General features: G+C 66.0%; 2 protein-coding genes across 2 annotated transcripts in view; both read right to left on the reverse strand.

The window, feature by feature from the left end:
• Positions 1 to 1,020: 1,020 nt before the first annotated feature.
• The window catches only part of LOC147578831 (uncharacterized), a 51,931-nt gene continuing 37,246 nt past the window's right edge, over positions 1,021 to 15,705 (reverse strand). Inside the window, exons 5-6 of the mRNA XM_086711867.1 lie at positions 14,247 to 14,324; positions 1,021 to 4,492 (exon numbers count right to left, since the gene is read on the reverse strand). Coding sequence (XP_086567993.1) covers positions 4,167 to 4,492; positions 14,247 to 14,324 — 404 coding nt within the window. The 3' untranslated portion in view covers positions 1,021 to 4,166. The remainder of the gene's footprint in view (positions 4,493 to 14,246; positions 14,325 to 15,705) is intronic.
• On the reverse strand, positions 6,485 to 10,403 carry LOC147578832 (uncharacterized). The gene is made up of 2 exons (XM_086712002.1): positions 9,331 to 10,403; positions 6,485 to 8,681 (listed from the first exon to the last, which is right to left on the reverse strand). The coding sequence occupies exons 1-2, from the start codon at positions 9,890 to 9,892 to the stop codon at positions 7,942 to 7,944; spliced, it is 1,302 nt and encodes a 433-aa protein (XP_086568128.1). The 5' UTR covers positions 9,893 to 10,403; the 3' UTR covers positions 6,485 to 7,941.

A 15,705-nucleotide genomic window follows, 5' to 3' on the forward strand; every position in this document is an offset into this window, starting at 1 on the left:
TGTAGACCCCCCGTGGCAGGGGGGGCCGGGATGCTCAGGACGGAGGCTGGGGCCAAAATGGTGGCTTGGGGACAGTCATGGTAGGAGAGACCAGAGCACCAGGAGGAGGGCCCCCATAAGGCCTGCACACGACCGAGAAGTGGCCGGCTAAGCCGGCCCCTCCACAGCCTCTCCTGGTCCCCGTCACAAGGTCCCCGATCCCGAATCCCCGTCTGAGGACTCTCTAGGTCTCATCTGTTCTCCTGTCAGGCTGGGACATTTGGGGGCTGTGTCCGTGTCCTGTTTGGTGTGCCCCGTGCCACCAGCAAGGGCCAGCCTGGAGCTGCCTCTCACAGGGGGCGGTGGGCAGACTCAGGGGGCTGGCCCCAGCTGAGGAAGGCAGGGCCTCGTTGGGTCTGTGCCGGGCGCCAGGGGCACAGGGGCAGGATGTAGACTCCCCTCCCCCAGGGGTGCTCTCAGGGCGGGGGCAGGCATGACAGGCCTCTCCCAGGAGCCAGACTGGAACTGTGGGGACAGGCACACACTGGCCATCGACATGAGGCTCCAGGCCTCCGGGAGAAACGTGAGTGAACGCTTCGGCCCAAGGACGGCCACCAGAATGAGGGCTGTCCCCAGAAGCTGTCCCGAAGTTGCTGGGTGTGGGCAATGGGAACTTCTGAGCACGAGGTGCTGAGGTGGCCTTGGGGGCCAGGCCCTGGCCTGCGCTCGGAGCTGCTGATTGGGCTCCACCCTGCAAGGGGCTCCTAGGGGTCCTCTCTACAGGATGGGGGCTGAGAGACACATCCGGGGCCTGTGCTCAAAGGGGCGTGAGGGCGATGGGCTGGGGCCCGGGGTCCGGGACAGAACCCGTTGGAAAGGCCCACGGACAGGCAGGGGGCAGGCCCGGGGACCCCCAACAGCCCGCATCCAGCTCCCCAGCCAAGTCTCACACACACACACACCCACTCCTCCACGGCCGATGCGCCCACCTTCGTCACCCGGTTCCAGGGCTTTGGGAACGAACAAGACGTGATTCCAGAGTCACATCAGAACAGCCTTTATTGAAGTCGAGCAGTGCACGCCGCAGCCTCCCCCCCGCCCGGCCCGTCGCTCGGGGCCCCGGAGTCGCCTGCCGGCCGTGGGGGCGGCCCTCCCGCGGGCACGTGTCGCTGGGCTCCTCGGGGAAGGCAGTAGGTTGTATAGTTATCTTCCGAGGGGGCAACATCACTGCCCTGAAACCACACAACCTACTACCTCACCCCGCCGGTGCCCGGGGAGCGGGAGGCTCCGATGTCCCGCCACTGCCCCGCGCCCAGCCCCGGCCCCTGCCCGGTGGTCTGCGGCCACCGGAGCCGAGCTGGAAGGCTGGGCAGGTGCAGGGCAGGAGTGACGACGCAGATGGCCCGTGGGCTTCCCCACACACAGTGAGGCCCACGCCGTCCACCTACGAGCTGTCGGGGGCGGGGGGGGGGCGGGTAGGGAGCGTGTGTCCCCAAGGGGCCAGACTCCGGGGAGCCTTCCTCCCGCTTTCCTGCCTGGAATGGCGAGTGGGGAGGAATGGGGCGGCCTCGGCCTCCCTCTCTGGGGGACGTCCCACCGCTGACCAGAGCCCAGACGCTGAGCCGGGCAGGCTGGGAAGGACATGGTGGGGGGGGGGGTGCGCTAAGGTCGCCCGTGGGAGTCCCTGGGGGCCAGCCCTGCAACCCCAGCCAAGTCTCAGCTGCCCCTCGTCCTTCTGGGTCCACGGCTGCGCCCCACTGGTGCCCACGGCCGGCCACAGGGGCGGCTCTCAGTGCAGTGTAGGGAGGGGGAGGGGGTCGGCTTTGAGCCCCGCCCCGCTCTGGACACTTCACACGGTGTCATCTTCAATCCTCATTAGTCCCCATTTCACAGATGGGGGGAGCGAAGCCCAGAGGTCAAAGGCGACCTGCCCAAGGTCACAGGCAAGTGGAACCTCGGCCCGCCCGACTTCCTGCCCGGCGGCCACCGCCCCCACCCCACCACGGCCGCTACCCATCCCCAACCTGCACCCGGATCTCCGCCCAGCCAGGGTCCCGGGTGCTGTCCATCGGCGAGATTACAGCCACTTCAGGAAAGACAGTAGATTGTATAGTTACCCAGAGCAGGGCAGAGCCCCAAACTATACAACCTACTACCTCACCCCAAAGGACCGTCGGTCGGTCGTGACGCAGGGACAGGCTTCGCGGCTTCAGAGGCACCTCCTGGAGGGGGCGGGAGTGCTGTGGGGGAGGAGGGGGGGACCAGGCCGGCGGGCGCCGAGGGCTCAGGGACTCCGGCAGGCAGGCCAGCAGGGGCCCCGGGCACCGTGTACTCCCCAGAGCCGCCGCGCAGAGGGGGTCCCGCAGGAGAAAGCCAGCAACCAGAGGAAGGAGGCGAGGAGACGGAGGGAGGGGACAAGCATTGCAGTGTGGCTTTGGGCAAGCGCTACAAGGTGACTGATCACTCCCATCCGGACGGAGCGGCCACCGCGTGGCCAAGGGACATCTGCTGCAAGGGTGACACTGGAAGGCTGTCACTCAGAAGCCAACATGTGGCAAAAAGGTGCCGTGTCCTCCTGGCCGCCCGCCCTCTGACAGCACAGCCTCCCCTCTCTGGCTGCCCGAGACGCGCGGGTGGCCTCAGGGCCCACTCCCTCCACCCACGGGGCGGCAGCGGGGGGAGGGGCGGCCTTCCCCATAGACTCTGGTCAGTCCGGTCCCGCTGTTCCAAGTGACCTGAGCTGTCCCCACTTTGGGAGACATCCCAGGACGCTGTTCTTTCTTTCCAAAGGGACCTGGCTCCCCTGGGGAAGGCAGCCGGGGCACAACCGCAGGCCCTAGAGGGCTCGGCATTCAGTGCCCGGAGGCACAGGCAGCCTGGATAAATGTCCACCATGGCCACCACCTTGCCGGGGGCCCCCGAGGAAAGGCTGGTGAGGCAAGGACTACGGTCAGCCCATCTTGTAGGTGAGCAGACTGGGGCCCAGAGAGGTAACCTCACCTTCACGGGGTCACACAGCTGACAGGCAGCAGAGGGGAGGTTACGACATTCTGTTTTCCGCCCAGCGGTATAAGGGCTCTGAGCTTCCTTCCACACCCCTCCTAGCAGGCTGCCTCCTCCAGGCAGGCCCCAGGCTGGGCCGTGCCATTTGGCCCTCACGGGTCTGGGGAAGCTAGGATTACTGATCCCTTTTTACAGTGAGGAAACGGAGGCTCACACCAGTGGGGGCCTCGGCCCCATGCGTGTGGTGGCGGCGGGGGGCTTGCTCTTGGGCTCTGCTGGGCTTGGCTTTTTGCCCCCTGCTGCAGACGGAGGTCTCATGCCCGTCCCCTAAGCACCCTGGGTGCCCGCCCAACTGCGCTGTGGGGAGACTGACTGCTGTTGGTCCCACTGCTGGGGAGAAAACTGGCCAAGCCTCCCAGCCCAGGACTCCCCCGAACGTCCCAGGGGGAGGGACCCTGAGCACGGGCCTGGGCTCCAGGGTTTGGCCGCTGAGACATCCATGTGCTAAGGCTGCAGGGAGGGCCCAGCCCCAGCTGGGAGACACAGACGGCACGACAGGCCGGGCCGCGGGCCGGGCCCTGCGGGGTGGGGACAGAGAGGGAGACGGTAAGAGACCCTCATCCTGGTCCACCCTGGCGGTCACCACACGTACCCCCGCTTCATCCCCGCCCTCCAGCCCAGCCTGAGAAGCAGGTCGCTTGGCTTCCTTCGTTCGCCCTTTGTTCTGTTTCCAGGCTGGACTTACCGAGTGGCCTCTTGGGCCAGTGGCGGGCGGCCGAGGCACATCAGGATTGCAGTCGAGGGCTGGTTCACGGCTGGGCAGAGCCAAGGGGGCTCCCTCAAGGATTCCTGGCCCCAGAGGCCCTCCAGGCAAGGTGAGCCCGAGGGTAGCAGGTGCACCGGAGAGACAGAGCCGAGCACCTCGCTTGCATCCGCTCTCACAGACCAGGGCTCCTCCGGGCCACGTCCGGGAACCGTCAAAAGTTACAGCGTCACAAGCGCGTGGTGGGTGGACGAAGCGCGTCGCCTGGGGGAGTGTGCCGGAGAGTGGCAGGAAAGGAGGCGTGGCTTCGGGTGCGGGCACGGCTTGGGCAAAGGTTTGGCAGTGGGACGGTTAGATCTCCGTCCAAGGACCCTCGTGGCTGACGGCAGGACCTGGGGACGAAGGGCAGGGGGACAGCTCCTCAGCCAGACTTCCAGAGCAAGGACGGCGGCAGAGGTGGGCGGCGGGGCCGGGGGTCACCCGTGCCGTCGTGTGAGTCACTGGGCGTGCACCCACGCCAGCCCCAGTCTGAGGCTGGGGCCACAGACTCACCGGCCTGTTTCCCGTAGGATGACCTGGCGAGGCCTCCCGCGGGCTCAGGCTGGGCTGGGCAGAGCGGGGGTGGGTGGCGGGGGCGCCCTCGCAGGGTGGAGACCGCCTGGGCCCAGAGGCCCTGCCCTGACACCCACTCACCTCGAGGAAGGCCGACCGTGGACAGAAGCCCCTTTCCAGACACCGCTTCTCGACCTGTCGGGGATTTAGAGACAAAGTAACAAGGATCAGGTGTGGGAGAAACACGCCCACGGCCGCTCTGTGCCTCCTGCCCGGGCACACCCCACCAACCCTCACATCCCGCACTCCAGTGCCAGGGACACGCTCCCCGCAAGGGCCTGGAGACAACGGCCTCCGTGGCCGCCGTGAGCTGGACGACTCTGGGTCAGAGATGACTGAGACCCGGGCTTGTCCCTGAATGGTCAAGACCACCGACGTTCCCACGCCAAGCTGGCACAGATGTTCTGGGGCCTGGAGTAGGGAGGACCCAAGAGGGAGGAGCTGAGGTCCCCGCTTTCCAGAGCTCTAGGCGGGCGGGGGCTCCTGCCCTGTGGCAAGCAAGGCCTGGGGTCCTCCCGAGAGCAGAACCCCGAGGAAAGGGCTCCCAGGACCCGGCCTGAGGCCTCAGCCAGGGCTTGCTCGAAGGATCACAGAACCCCTCTGGTTCTGGGCCATTCTGGCCAGGCGACCGTTCGGGACTCTGGCGTAAAGTGGGGGTGGGGGCAGGGAAGCCAGCAAGACGCGTCCTGCAAGGAAAAGAAAAATGCCCAGGGCAGGCCTCCTCTGAGCCGCCCGGCCCATCTGTCTCTGTCCTTGCTTGTTCTCTGCTGGCGATGACAGCCCCACTTGTCCCAGCTCCTCGCCCATAAGGGCCCCATCTCCCGCACCATGGGCCTCTCTCACTGCCCATCCGGAAGCCTCGGGGGGCCCCCCAGGGGAGTCCCAGCTCTGGGACCAGCTGTGCTCACGTCTGCGGGACCCGGCCCTGCGGCAGGTGGTGCTGTGGGTAGGAGCGGTGCCCACGGAGGAGGAGGCGGGAATCCACTCTCCCCAGGGGCCTGGGGCGTGTTTCCTGCGTACTCGACAGCCTGCTTCAAACTTCTCTAGGTGACCAGGACGCAGGTATCGTGACCCCCAACAGGGTCCCCACTCTGGCTCTGCCCTTACCAAAACAGAGCCCACCCAAAACGCGGCTTTCTTTAGCCAACAGCTCTGGAGACGGGGTTTTTTGGGTCAGGGGCAGGGTTTACATTTCTGGGCCGGTGGCCCATGTGCAGAGACGTTTCTGAGCTAGCGGGGAAAAGGCCCCAACTCGGGGAGTCTGAGCTGGAGGGGAAGATTGGCCGGGTCCACCTGCCGGGCAAGTCCCACGAATCACCAGCGCCCTCGGCCTGGGGAGGAATCCCGAGACAGACCAAAGAGAGCCTTCCCCGTCAGCCTGGAGGAGGGCTGGCAGCAGGGGCAGGAGCGCACTGTGAACGGGGCTCCCTGAGCAGGGCTGTGGGGGAGAGTGGTGGGCAGCGGCCCCGTCCCAGGCCCCCTCGGTGTCCGCTTGTGGGCAGGGTGCTGGGCGGGCCCCGGTGGGAGGGGCCGGGCCGGCCAGGGACAGGTGTGTGGGAGGCCTCGGCGGGCAGGTGGCCCTTTCAGGGCTGGGCGGATGTCTGGAGCAAGGGAGGCAGACAGACGGTGTCACCCCGCAGTCACCTCGGGCTTGGCTCGGGGCCACTGAGCGCCGGGAGCCCCCCCGTGGCTGCCCCCCGCCACTGCCGCCCCGATTAGGTTTCTCCCCATAAAGCGGCCAGTGTTTCTGCTCGGCAAGCCGTGCCAACAATGGAGTCTGGGAAAAAGCTGTGGGGGTGGCATCCGGGGGCCCGGGCAGTGGCAGGGGGGGGGGGCGGGGGGTGTGGGTCCGTCCCTGCAAACATGGCCCATAAAGTTCAGGAGACACGCGTACCAGGCAGTCTGACCGACGTGCGCAGGGGCCGTGTGCCCACTGTGGGCCTGGTGTGGCCAGGAAGGAGCCAGCCAGACCGTCACCTCCGGCACACAATTTATGGGGCGCCGAAACTCAGGCGACGAGGACAAATTATTCTGAAGTAAAATTCTTAAAATGAACGCGAAAATACCCGTGACGGAAAAACCTCCAACCTAAAGACGGACTCCTCCGCTCAGGGAGTACGGCCCCCGAAGCCTGTCTGGGGGGGTGGGCCAGCAAAACCAGAGCTGGAATCCAAATTTCTCTGGCCCCAGGCCCTTTCCACGGCCCCCGCTTCCCTCTGGGCCGCAAAGGCCACACAGGTGGGTGACGCCTCCAGACGGAGCCCCGGCCCCAGCCCTCCTTCTGTCTCAGGGCCCCAAAGCGTTCTCTCGTTGGCACCTTCCCCGTCCAGCTTCCCCCACGGCTGTCGCCTCAGAAGACTGTCCCACTCCAGCTCCTTGCTTTCCTGTCCCCAGAGGCCTCCGAGCTGGCGTGGTGAAGGCGGCCAGGCCTGGGGAAATGGGTGCTCCCCAGGGCAGGGGCCGGGCCTGCCGTGATGTCCTGAGCCTAGAGGAGGGCCAGGCATACAGAGGAGGCTGAACTGTCACTGCCACATTTGCCCGAGTTTGGAGGTCCCAGAAAGGACCACTTGGGAAGCCGGGGGGCTGGGGCTGGCGCTGCCCGGGGAGGCTGGCCAGCTCTGCAGACACACTTGCATCCACGGGGGCTGTGGGCAGGTGGCAGGAGGGGACAGCTGGCTCGGAGGTCCACCGGGTCACGGTCCGGGCCCCCTGCTCTGGCGGCGAGCCGTGGGCAAGTTGGTACCTCCGGCCTCAGCCGCCCGCCCTGTAGAGTGGGACCCGGATGCCGGCGGCTGTCAGAAGGAAGGGCAAGGTGCCTCTGTGCCCGGGTAGAAGGCGTCGGCTGGGCTGTTCTGTCCAGGGTTCGCTCAAATTCCAAAGGGAAAAGCACGAACGCAGAGCCCTCTCTGATCCCGAGCGTGTCTCCGTCGGGTGTCAGAAGCAACAGCGTCAGCCTCAAAGGCGCACGCGGACTTGAAATGTTCCCAGTTCGGGCCACAGTCTGGGTCACAAGGCGAGGAGCAGGGGTAAGGGAGGAGACCGGACGCACCCGTACCATTAAAAACACCCAGCATGAAACCCCGCCCCGCAGCAACCACACCTGGCGGCCGCCCCCTCCGAGACGGTCGGTCGTTCCGCTGCGGGGCTCCCGGCTCCTCCAGGAGGCTCTGCGCCTGGCCTGGCGTGTGGTCACCATCCCGTCCGGCAGGCCTTCCCCAGAGGGAGCCGGGGCGTGAGTAAACCTCACTTCATGGTGATGGAATGTTCTCTCTGGGAACCGCAAGGAGAGAGCGTCTGGGAAGGGCCTGGGGCAGCGTCCAGCGGCCTTCCCAGCCTGAAGGGCTTGGCTGGGCCACAGGTGTCTGGGGAAGCCGTCTCACAGCTCCCGGGGCCCTGCCCTGCTGCACGCCTGCTTTCTACCCCTCGACGGCGTGGAACTGACCCTCGGCGATGCAGGGAACACAGGCCGGCGCTTGCCCCCACGGCGCCCGCGTTACCCCGCATGCTGCCTGAGAATCCGCACCAGCCCCTTTAAAAGGCGCCTGCTCTCCTCAAATGCCATTCCCTCCTCTACGAGGACGTTTCTACGAACCTCCTCTAGGAGGTCCACTGCCCTCTGACGGCCTCACGGCTGGGTACCACGGGTGGGCATCGACGCCCGGCAGGCCGGCGGCTCCCTTCCGCCTGCCAAGGCCGGTGGAGTCCCTGTCCCTCCAGTGAACGGGCCCAGGGACAACCGCGTCTCCCTGATATTGCTCCCAGGCCCCGCAGCCAAGGCTGTCCGGATGCCGTGCGCCCACTTCCTGCCCGACCGACTCCCCTCTGTAGGGTGCTCCCTCCGACCCACTGGGTGTTGTCAGAGGGGCAAGCTTGAGAACGCTGTGCGCAGAACGAGAGCAGGAGGCACAGGAGGAGGCCGGAGGCTCTCTGACGAGGAGGGAGACGCCTGGTTGCTCCCAGCTCCGGAAAATGCCCTTCAGGGAAGCCAAGGTTCGGGGGATGTGGGTCCCGCGGAAGAGAGGACTGCGTAGGGCAGCGGGCTGGGCTGGAACGGGCTCACCCCCAGCCTGGTGCACCTTAGATTCTCGGCTGGCCCCAGCCCCACGGGAAGCCCGGCTGCAGAGCTCACCTCCTCCAGGAAGCCCCCCGTCCCTGCTTCCTGAGGACGGGCAGTAGCTGCGTCCAGACCGGAAACCTGACTGACCTCCATGAGCCCCGGGCCCAGCACGAGGCCCAGCCAGGGAGCCCGGAGGCTCCTCAGGCAGGTAAGGGGGCAGGGTGGCTGGTGTAGGACTGAGGGGGCCGCTGGTCTCCCCAGTGTGGCCTGAAACAGATGGGGCCCTGGTCACGGCGGGTCCGGGGAGCCCATCCCCACCCACTCGGGCGAGCGTCATTTCTAGAACTGTCCGTGCCGGCCCCGTGGCTGCCAGGACTCCCTCCAGGAGCATGGCTTTAATTACAGCTCTTCTGGGCTCTGGTCTACAGCATCTCCGTCTGCTCGTCAGGGGAGGCTGGGGGGTGGCGAGGGGGCCGGCGGGCTGGGTGAAGGGCCGGGGTTCCCGGACGGCCTTGCCAAGACTCTGGCTGGTGCCAAGCCCAGGGCAGCCGCGGCCAAGGCCGGGCTGGGGCGGGGGCTGCTGCTGGGCTCCGTCCAGGCCACTCGGGGCAGGCGGGCGGGCGGTGGTCTCCCTCCCTCCTCCCCCGCCGGCCACCCGCCCGCCTGCCTCAGACACAAAATGGCGGAAGGCTGCGGCGGCCATTTTGTGGAGCCCCAGAAAGACAAAGGCAGCCAATAGCCCGGGGCAGGGACGGGCCCCGCAGCGGCAGGGAGGGGTAATGTCCACTCTGGAAGTGCGGCCGCCTGTCCTGCGTGGAGGCCCAGGGGGACCTGGCCAGAAAAAGTTGGGGGGGGGGCAGGCAGTGCCTTCTCTGGAAGCTTCCTCCTGCCCAAGCTCCCATCACCCTGAGCTTACCCTCTCGAGGGGCTCCGGGTGGTCTGGGGAGAAGCTCTTGCCCAGGGCGGTGGCACTGACGCTCTCCCGCCTTACGGAGGAGATGGCCCGGCTCGGGGCGGCGATGCGGGGAGGCAGGCGAGAGTGTAGGCTCATGGCCTCCTTCCACAGGAAAATCCTCCTTTGCCCCAGACCCTCGAAGGGTGGTCTTCATTTGCCTGGTGGCGGGGTGGCCTCTGACCAGATGGCCGGAGGGGCTGGCCCGCATTCCGGGGACATCCCAGCACATCCCACCCCGGGGTCCAGGCTGCCGGCTTCTTCCTGCCCATTGCTGGCAGGCGCAGGGACAGCTGGCAGGACCGGCCGTGCCAGGGCAGCGCCGGGGGCGGGGACACCGGGGAGACCGGCCCCAGCCCCTCCCCAACCTCCCACAGCACCCAGGGCCCTGCCCGACGGGACCCCGAGCCACGTCCCAAACCTCGAGGCTCCTGTTCTGCCTCCGTCCGGTGACAGCCCACCTCCTGTTCGTGTCCCCTCTGGGGAGCCCCTGCCCACGTCCTGTGGGCGAGAGGCGCTGCCCCATCAAACACCCGCTGGACAGGAAGCCCCCTCTGCCACACCGCCCGATGGGCGGTGGATACACCCCAAGGGCCCACGTCTTTCCGACTCTGTGCTGCCCGTGGTCTCCGCACCTTTAGCACGTCTTGCTCAGAACCCCAGATGGAAGGCAGATAGACGCAGGACTGCTCCGGGGGCCCTGGGCCCAGGCACAGGCCACCCCTCCCTGCCTGTGCAGAGGGAAAGCCTGGGCCCAGGCCAATCCCACTTTACAGATGGGCAGACTGAGGCCAAGGGTCCGGGGAGACAGTCCTCACTCACACAGCTGGGGCCTTGTGCTCTGACGGGGACAGGCTGATCCAGAGGCAGGGGCAGGGCCTGTGTCAAGAAATAAGACAGTGAAGGGCGCCTTGGGGGCTCAGTTAGTTAAATGTCCGACTTCGGCTCAGGTCGCGATCTCGTGACTTGGGGGTTCGAGCCCCTGCGTCGGGCTCTGTGCCGACAGCTCAGAGCCTGGAGCCCCTTCAGATTCTGGGTCTCCCTTGCTCTCTGCCCCTCGCCCACTCACACTCTCTCCCTCAAAAATTAAATAAACATTTTTTTTTTATAAAGGAGCAAGACGGTGGGATTGGGAAGGCAGCCCCACACCTTTCCTACAGGGTGGCTGCTACCATAGGCCACGGCACGGCATGGAGGGCAGGTGCCACGGTCCCCATCACCTGCGTAACCACGGCTGTCCTGATTACACACACCGGGTATGAACAAAGCGGTGTCCTCACCGAGGACCGCTCCCGGGAGCAGATTCTCCGTGGGAGCTGCCCCACGGGGATGAGACAGCCTCACAGCCCAGGTCCGACCCCCATTTGCCCAATATTGCTGCAAACGCGTGTCCCCCTTCCCGGGCACGTGCTCCCCATCGGACACGCGGCCAACGCAAACCCCCAGCACGTGCGACATGCCAGGCACAGACCTGCGTCCATCCCGCTGAGGGCCTCAGTCGGTCCCCGTTACAGCCTGATCTGCCGAGAAGGGACCAGCACAGAGAGGCTAAGGCACTTCCCACGCTCACACAGCCAAAGACAGGCATCCTGTGCCTACGGCACTGGGGAGCGGAAACCCACGGACGTCTCCACTTACGGAGCCCCAGTCACACAGCTGCTAAGAAGGACCGGACTCCTCTGTACTTGGGGGACCCTAGGAAGCCCCACTTCTGAGATGTTTGCCTTCTCTTCCTCAAGGCGACAGGGTGTTGTGGCGTCCCCGATTCTCCAAGGCCGCTAGGCTAGGTGAGCGTCGGTGGTGGTGGAGAAGAGAAGCTCGGACCCAAGCACACCGGAACAGGGACAGCAGTCCGGCTGCTGAGGGTGGAAGCCTCTCTTTTCCCACCAGAGCTGGCCAGCTGGCCTTCCAGCACCGTAGTATCTGGGGAATAAGGCCTCCAACCGGGGGGGTCCGAGGCCAAGCGTCCAGCCAAGCCCAGACCTGGGGGGAAATGGCACTTTGGGTTGCACCCTGTCGGAAAGTCTCTTTCGACACCCCCCGGCCCACCCTGGGCACCACTCCGGCGAGGGCCTGAGCTGGAGGCCCCGGCCCCGGCCCCCTGCCCACCCCCCGGGGAGGCTGCCTCTTAGGGTCCAGCAGCCCGACAGCTCAGGGGGACCCCGACGCTTCAGGGAGGCCACACGCTCCTGGAGCCCAGACAGACGTGCTTCTCAGCAGGTTGGGGCCAGGCCCCTGCTCTGCTGCCGGGCGGCCTTGTGGTCTGGGGCTGGCCCCTTGACCTCCCTGAGCCTCTGTCCCCTACCCCCCCCCCCCCCCCGGGCAGTGGCACCGAGACAGCCGCCCAGCAGGGCCGACAGCACCAGCGATGGCACTGGGGGGAGGGGCGTCCGGCTCTCTCGAAGAGCAGCAAAGCGTTTGCTGCCTCCTTCTCTCCTCACGTCTCAAGGTTAACCATTCCCGGCCAGCGCGCTGCTGCTCAGAACCAGTAAGAAGCACCGAATGAAGCCCGTCATTCTGCATTTTGTGCTTTCACTGGGACCAAAAGATCAGACGCAAGGTATTTTTTAAGGCCTCAACTTCCGAGTAAATCAAGGCTGGCTGGACATTTAGCGTCAGAACAAATTCCTGCTTCTCCTCGGCCGTGGGCACCAGACTCGGGTCAGCCCCGGAGCAGGCAGATACGGCTCCTCAGCATGGCTCTGCCGTGGGGTGTCGGGCCCGTGACCCCAGGCCTCACTTTTCCGTGAACCCCCGTCTGTGTCAGCTTCGGAAGAACACGGCAGCCTGTCCACCTACAGGCAGCCGGGGTGCCGGGGAGGGCAGGGCCACGTCCCTTCAGAGAGCAGGCCACCACTGGGAGCCGAGCAGAGGCGCGTGGCTCCTGCCCTCACCTGGCGTGGGGGAGACACTAGGGGCTCAGTGCAGGGGAAGGGACTAGAGACGGAGGGAGCCTCCCGTGCCCAGACCTCTCCCCATTCGGGGCCAAGTCTGGGCAGACCTCAAGGAGAGCAGTGCTGGGTCAGTTCAGAAAGAGCCCACTCACCAAGTCACCGTCCCCCCATAAACCTTTGGTGCCCCCAGCCCAGCGTCCTGAAGGGGCTCCATCATCCCAACAACCCCCCAGGCCACAGGTGAGGCCAGAGCTGGGCTATTCGCAGCCCCCGGCCTCCGTTTCTAGTTGGACAGAATGGAGATGATGAACCCCACCTTGCTGGTGATGCTGGGGCTACAGGAGGGCGTGAGTGCACACGGGAGGGGCACCCTCCCCTCTGGCCCGGGGCATGTTCTCACCCCTGCAGTGACTGCCTGGGCTGTAAGGTCATCCTGGTGACCACTCAGGCTCTGGATGAGCACAGAGCAAGCACCTACTGTATGCATCGGCCTGGTCTTCTGTCCCCTGCACAGTATGGGGGGGTACAGGTCCTGCCCCGGGAGAGCCCGCTCTTCCAGGCCTGTCCTTCTCCGCCCACAACCCTCCCCACGTCACCTGGGCCTCGGCTACTGTGTACGGACCCCCTCGTCCTGGTCCAAGAGCCCTTCTGGCCTCCCAGGCGGGCCGGCCCTGCCTCCTTCGACCTCCGCCCACGGTCCTGGGGACACACCCTTGCGGCCTCCTGCTTGTGTCTGTCAGGGCTTGGGGACTCAGGACCCGAGTCTGGTGCCCGCGTCTGTGCGAGGAGCGAACCTCCGGGGGCCTGGGTTTCATTTGGAGCCTGGAGGCTACCTGCAGCCAGCGGGACATCGGGGGATTTCGCAGCGTGCGCCCGGGAAAGCACCTGGACTAGATGGCCTTGGGCACAGCCCAGGAGGCCCTGGGGACATCTGGGACCAGCTGCACCCCAGGCCACCCCCCCCCAGCTTCCTGTCGCTCTGCTCCGTGTCTCCTCTCTTCCTGTGCCCTGCCCTGCTTTCTCTCTGCCTCCACTCTGTCCTTCCCCTTCCTCTGGTAACCCCCCCATGTCCCCCTTTCCCTCTGTCCCGTGTCCTCTGGGGGCCTCCCCCTCTCCCCACCCACATTCCACCCCCCATCTCGGGCACCGGCTGGCGCCCGCTCTGCGTGCAGACACAAAAGCCCCGGGGGCCGCGTCTGCAGAGTCTTGTGGGCAAGCTGGACCTATAAACACACGAGGCCCAGATGGCAGAGGGGTCCTGAGCCCAGACACAACAGCCTGGGGTCCTCTCCACCCAGACCCGGGAGGCAGGCCTGCCCCTGGCCATGGCAACAGCGGGGGAGGGGAGGGGACGCCTGTCTGGCCCACATGGCCCCACTGACTCCCCAGGAGGCTGGAAGCAGCCGAGTGGGTCCCGCGGCCTGCACCGCGGGCTGGCTCTCAGGGGGGGCGCGGGGCGTGGGCAGGGGGCCTCTGGGCACGACAGGCCTCCGCCAGGGCCACGAGGCCGCCAGGATAGGGAGTGGCAGGCCGGGGCCCCCTCACCTGCTGAGCCCCTGAGCTCTGCCCACTCCACAGACACTTCCAACAGTCCCCAGCAGCTGGCCCGGGCCCTCCCACCACGGACCCCCGAGACAGATGGCGCCTTGCAGAAGGAGCTTCCCTCGGCTTCTGTGCAGAAGGGAGCCAGAGAGACGGGCCTGAGTCCAGCTTCCCGGGGCAAGAGACCAGGGCAAGCCCCTGGCTTCTGGCGGACCTTGGTCCCTCGGCTACGGAGAGAGGCTGGTGGCAGGTCAGGGCCGACGCTGGAGCAGGCCCAGCTGAGCTTGCAAAAACGTGAGTACCGCCAGCCCGCTCCTCTGTCCTCCACTAGCCTCCACGCGTGTTACGTGCGTGCGCGTGTCCCGCTCCAGACGTGCCCGGCCCCGGGCGGTACCTGGGGGGAGGGGGAGCCCTGACTTTCAATGTCCAAGGTGCTGCACTGACCTGAGGGTGGTGCACGGTCAGTCGTCTGAACGTCAGGGGTCACTTGCAGAACAAGGTGACGGGACGCAGGGGTGAGTCCTGGAAGCAGAGAGATGCTATGTGAGTCTCGGGAAAGAGCCCCCCAGGATACGTGCAGTGCCCTTGCCCCAACCCACCCTGCCCGGAGAGCCTGTGAGGTCACCTCAAGGGCCCCAGCTGTGACCGTGTGCCCCAAACACTGGGAACGGAACACCCCGATTTTCTGGGGTCGTCCGTCTCTGGGCTCCAAACGTGCGGACTCGGGGCCACAGACAGACGTTCGCCATCAGCCTCGGCAAGGCCTGATGGCTCGGCCAGGGCCCCTCACTGCCTCTCTCTCAAACTAGGCTTTTCGGGTTGGGGACAGTCAAGTGACAGAGAGCGTGAGGCTCTGGCGAGGATGAGGGGACCACGGCCGTGCCGAGTGTGAGGGAGGGCCCTCCTCTCCACCCGCCCTGGTCCAGGGCTTTGGGGCATCCTGGAGCGTCAGCCCCAGGCAGCTCTCTTGGGATCACTGGTGCAGAAAACGCTCTCTGAACGTCACTTCCTGCAAGGGATAGTCTTTTCCTCTTTGCTTTGGACGCTAGAAGTTCAGAGCTGAATTTACAGGTCCCCACCGGCAACCGGCAGACTTCTACACGACTTGGCTTCGGCTAGGCCTAACTTCGATTTTCCCTCTGCCCTAATTTCTTCAGCCGTTTATTTTTATTCTTCTGCATTGTCTATGTTGCTCGAAGCTTCAACGTAAACGTACGCACTTTTTATAGTTCTACGCCTACTTGTTTATGTGGCAGGACAGAAGCAAATAGAACGTAAAACACCTTCATTCCCTCTCTGCCCGCGTGATCGGTGGGGGCTACGTGCAGAGGCTTCATCTTTACAAGGGGTGGGTTGTGTCTGTTCCCAAGCCAGACCCCCCGCCCCGCCCACTTCTTGGCCAGAAAAAGAGGCTCCCTCTTCCGCTTCTGTTGGTGCCGAGGGGGACGCACAAGAGGTCTGGATGCCCCTTTTGCAACAGAACCCCAGGGAGAGGCCACGGCTTCCCCGAGACCACACGGCAGCGAGGGCCAGGTGGGGCTGGGCCCCAGGAGGTTTGATCTGGATACTGGGGCCCAGTCCCCTGCGATGGTGTGGCCACTCCCGTGAGCCCTCAGGGCTGGCAGTGGCTGTCCCAGGAGCAGCGTGGGTTTGGAGGTGCCGTTCCGGAACACTGCAGAAGGCATGGACAGAGAGCCTCGGGGGAAACAACCAGTCTGGACCCCCGGCCGGCCCCACGCAGCCCCTGCCACGGGCAGGTGCAAACAGACCCGGGACCGCCACACAGAGCTGCTCAGATCACGGAGACCTCTCCCCACATGGATGTCTCCCCGAGGCTGTGGAACTGACCAGAAGCCTGTGGCCGTGGCCGCGGCAGGCCTGGGGTCCAGCTCCCGGGGCCCGG

This window comes from Puma concolor, chromosome B4 (genome assembly GCF_028749965.1).
Source record: "Puma concolor isolate L17-30 chromosome B4, mPumCon1.1.hap2, whole genome shotgun sequence".
In the NCBI taxonomy this organism is placed as follows: Eukaryota; Metazoa; Chordata; class Mammalia; order Carnivora; family Felidae; genus Puma; species Puma concolor.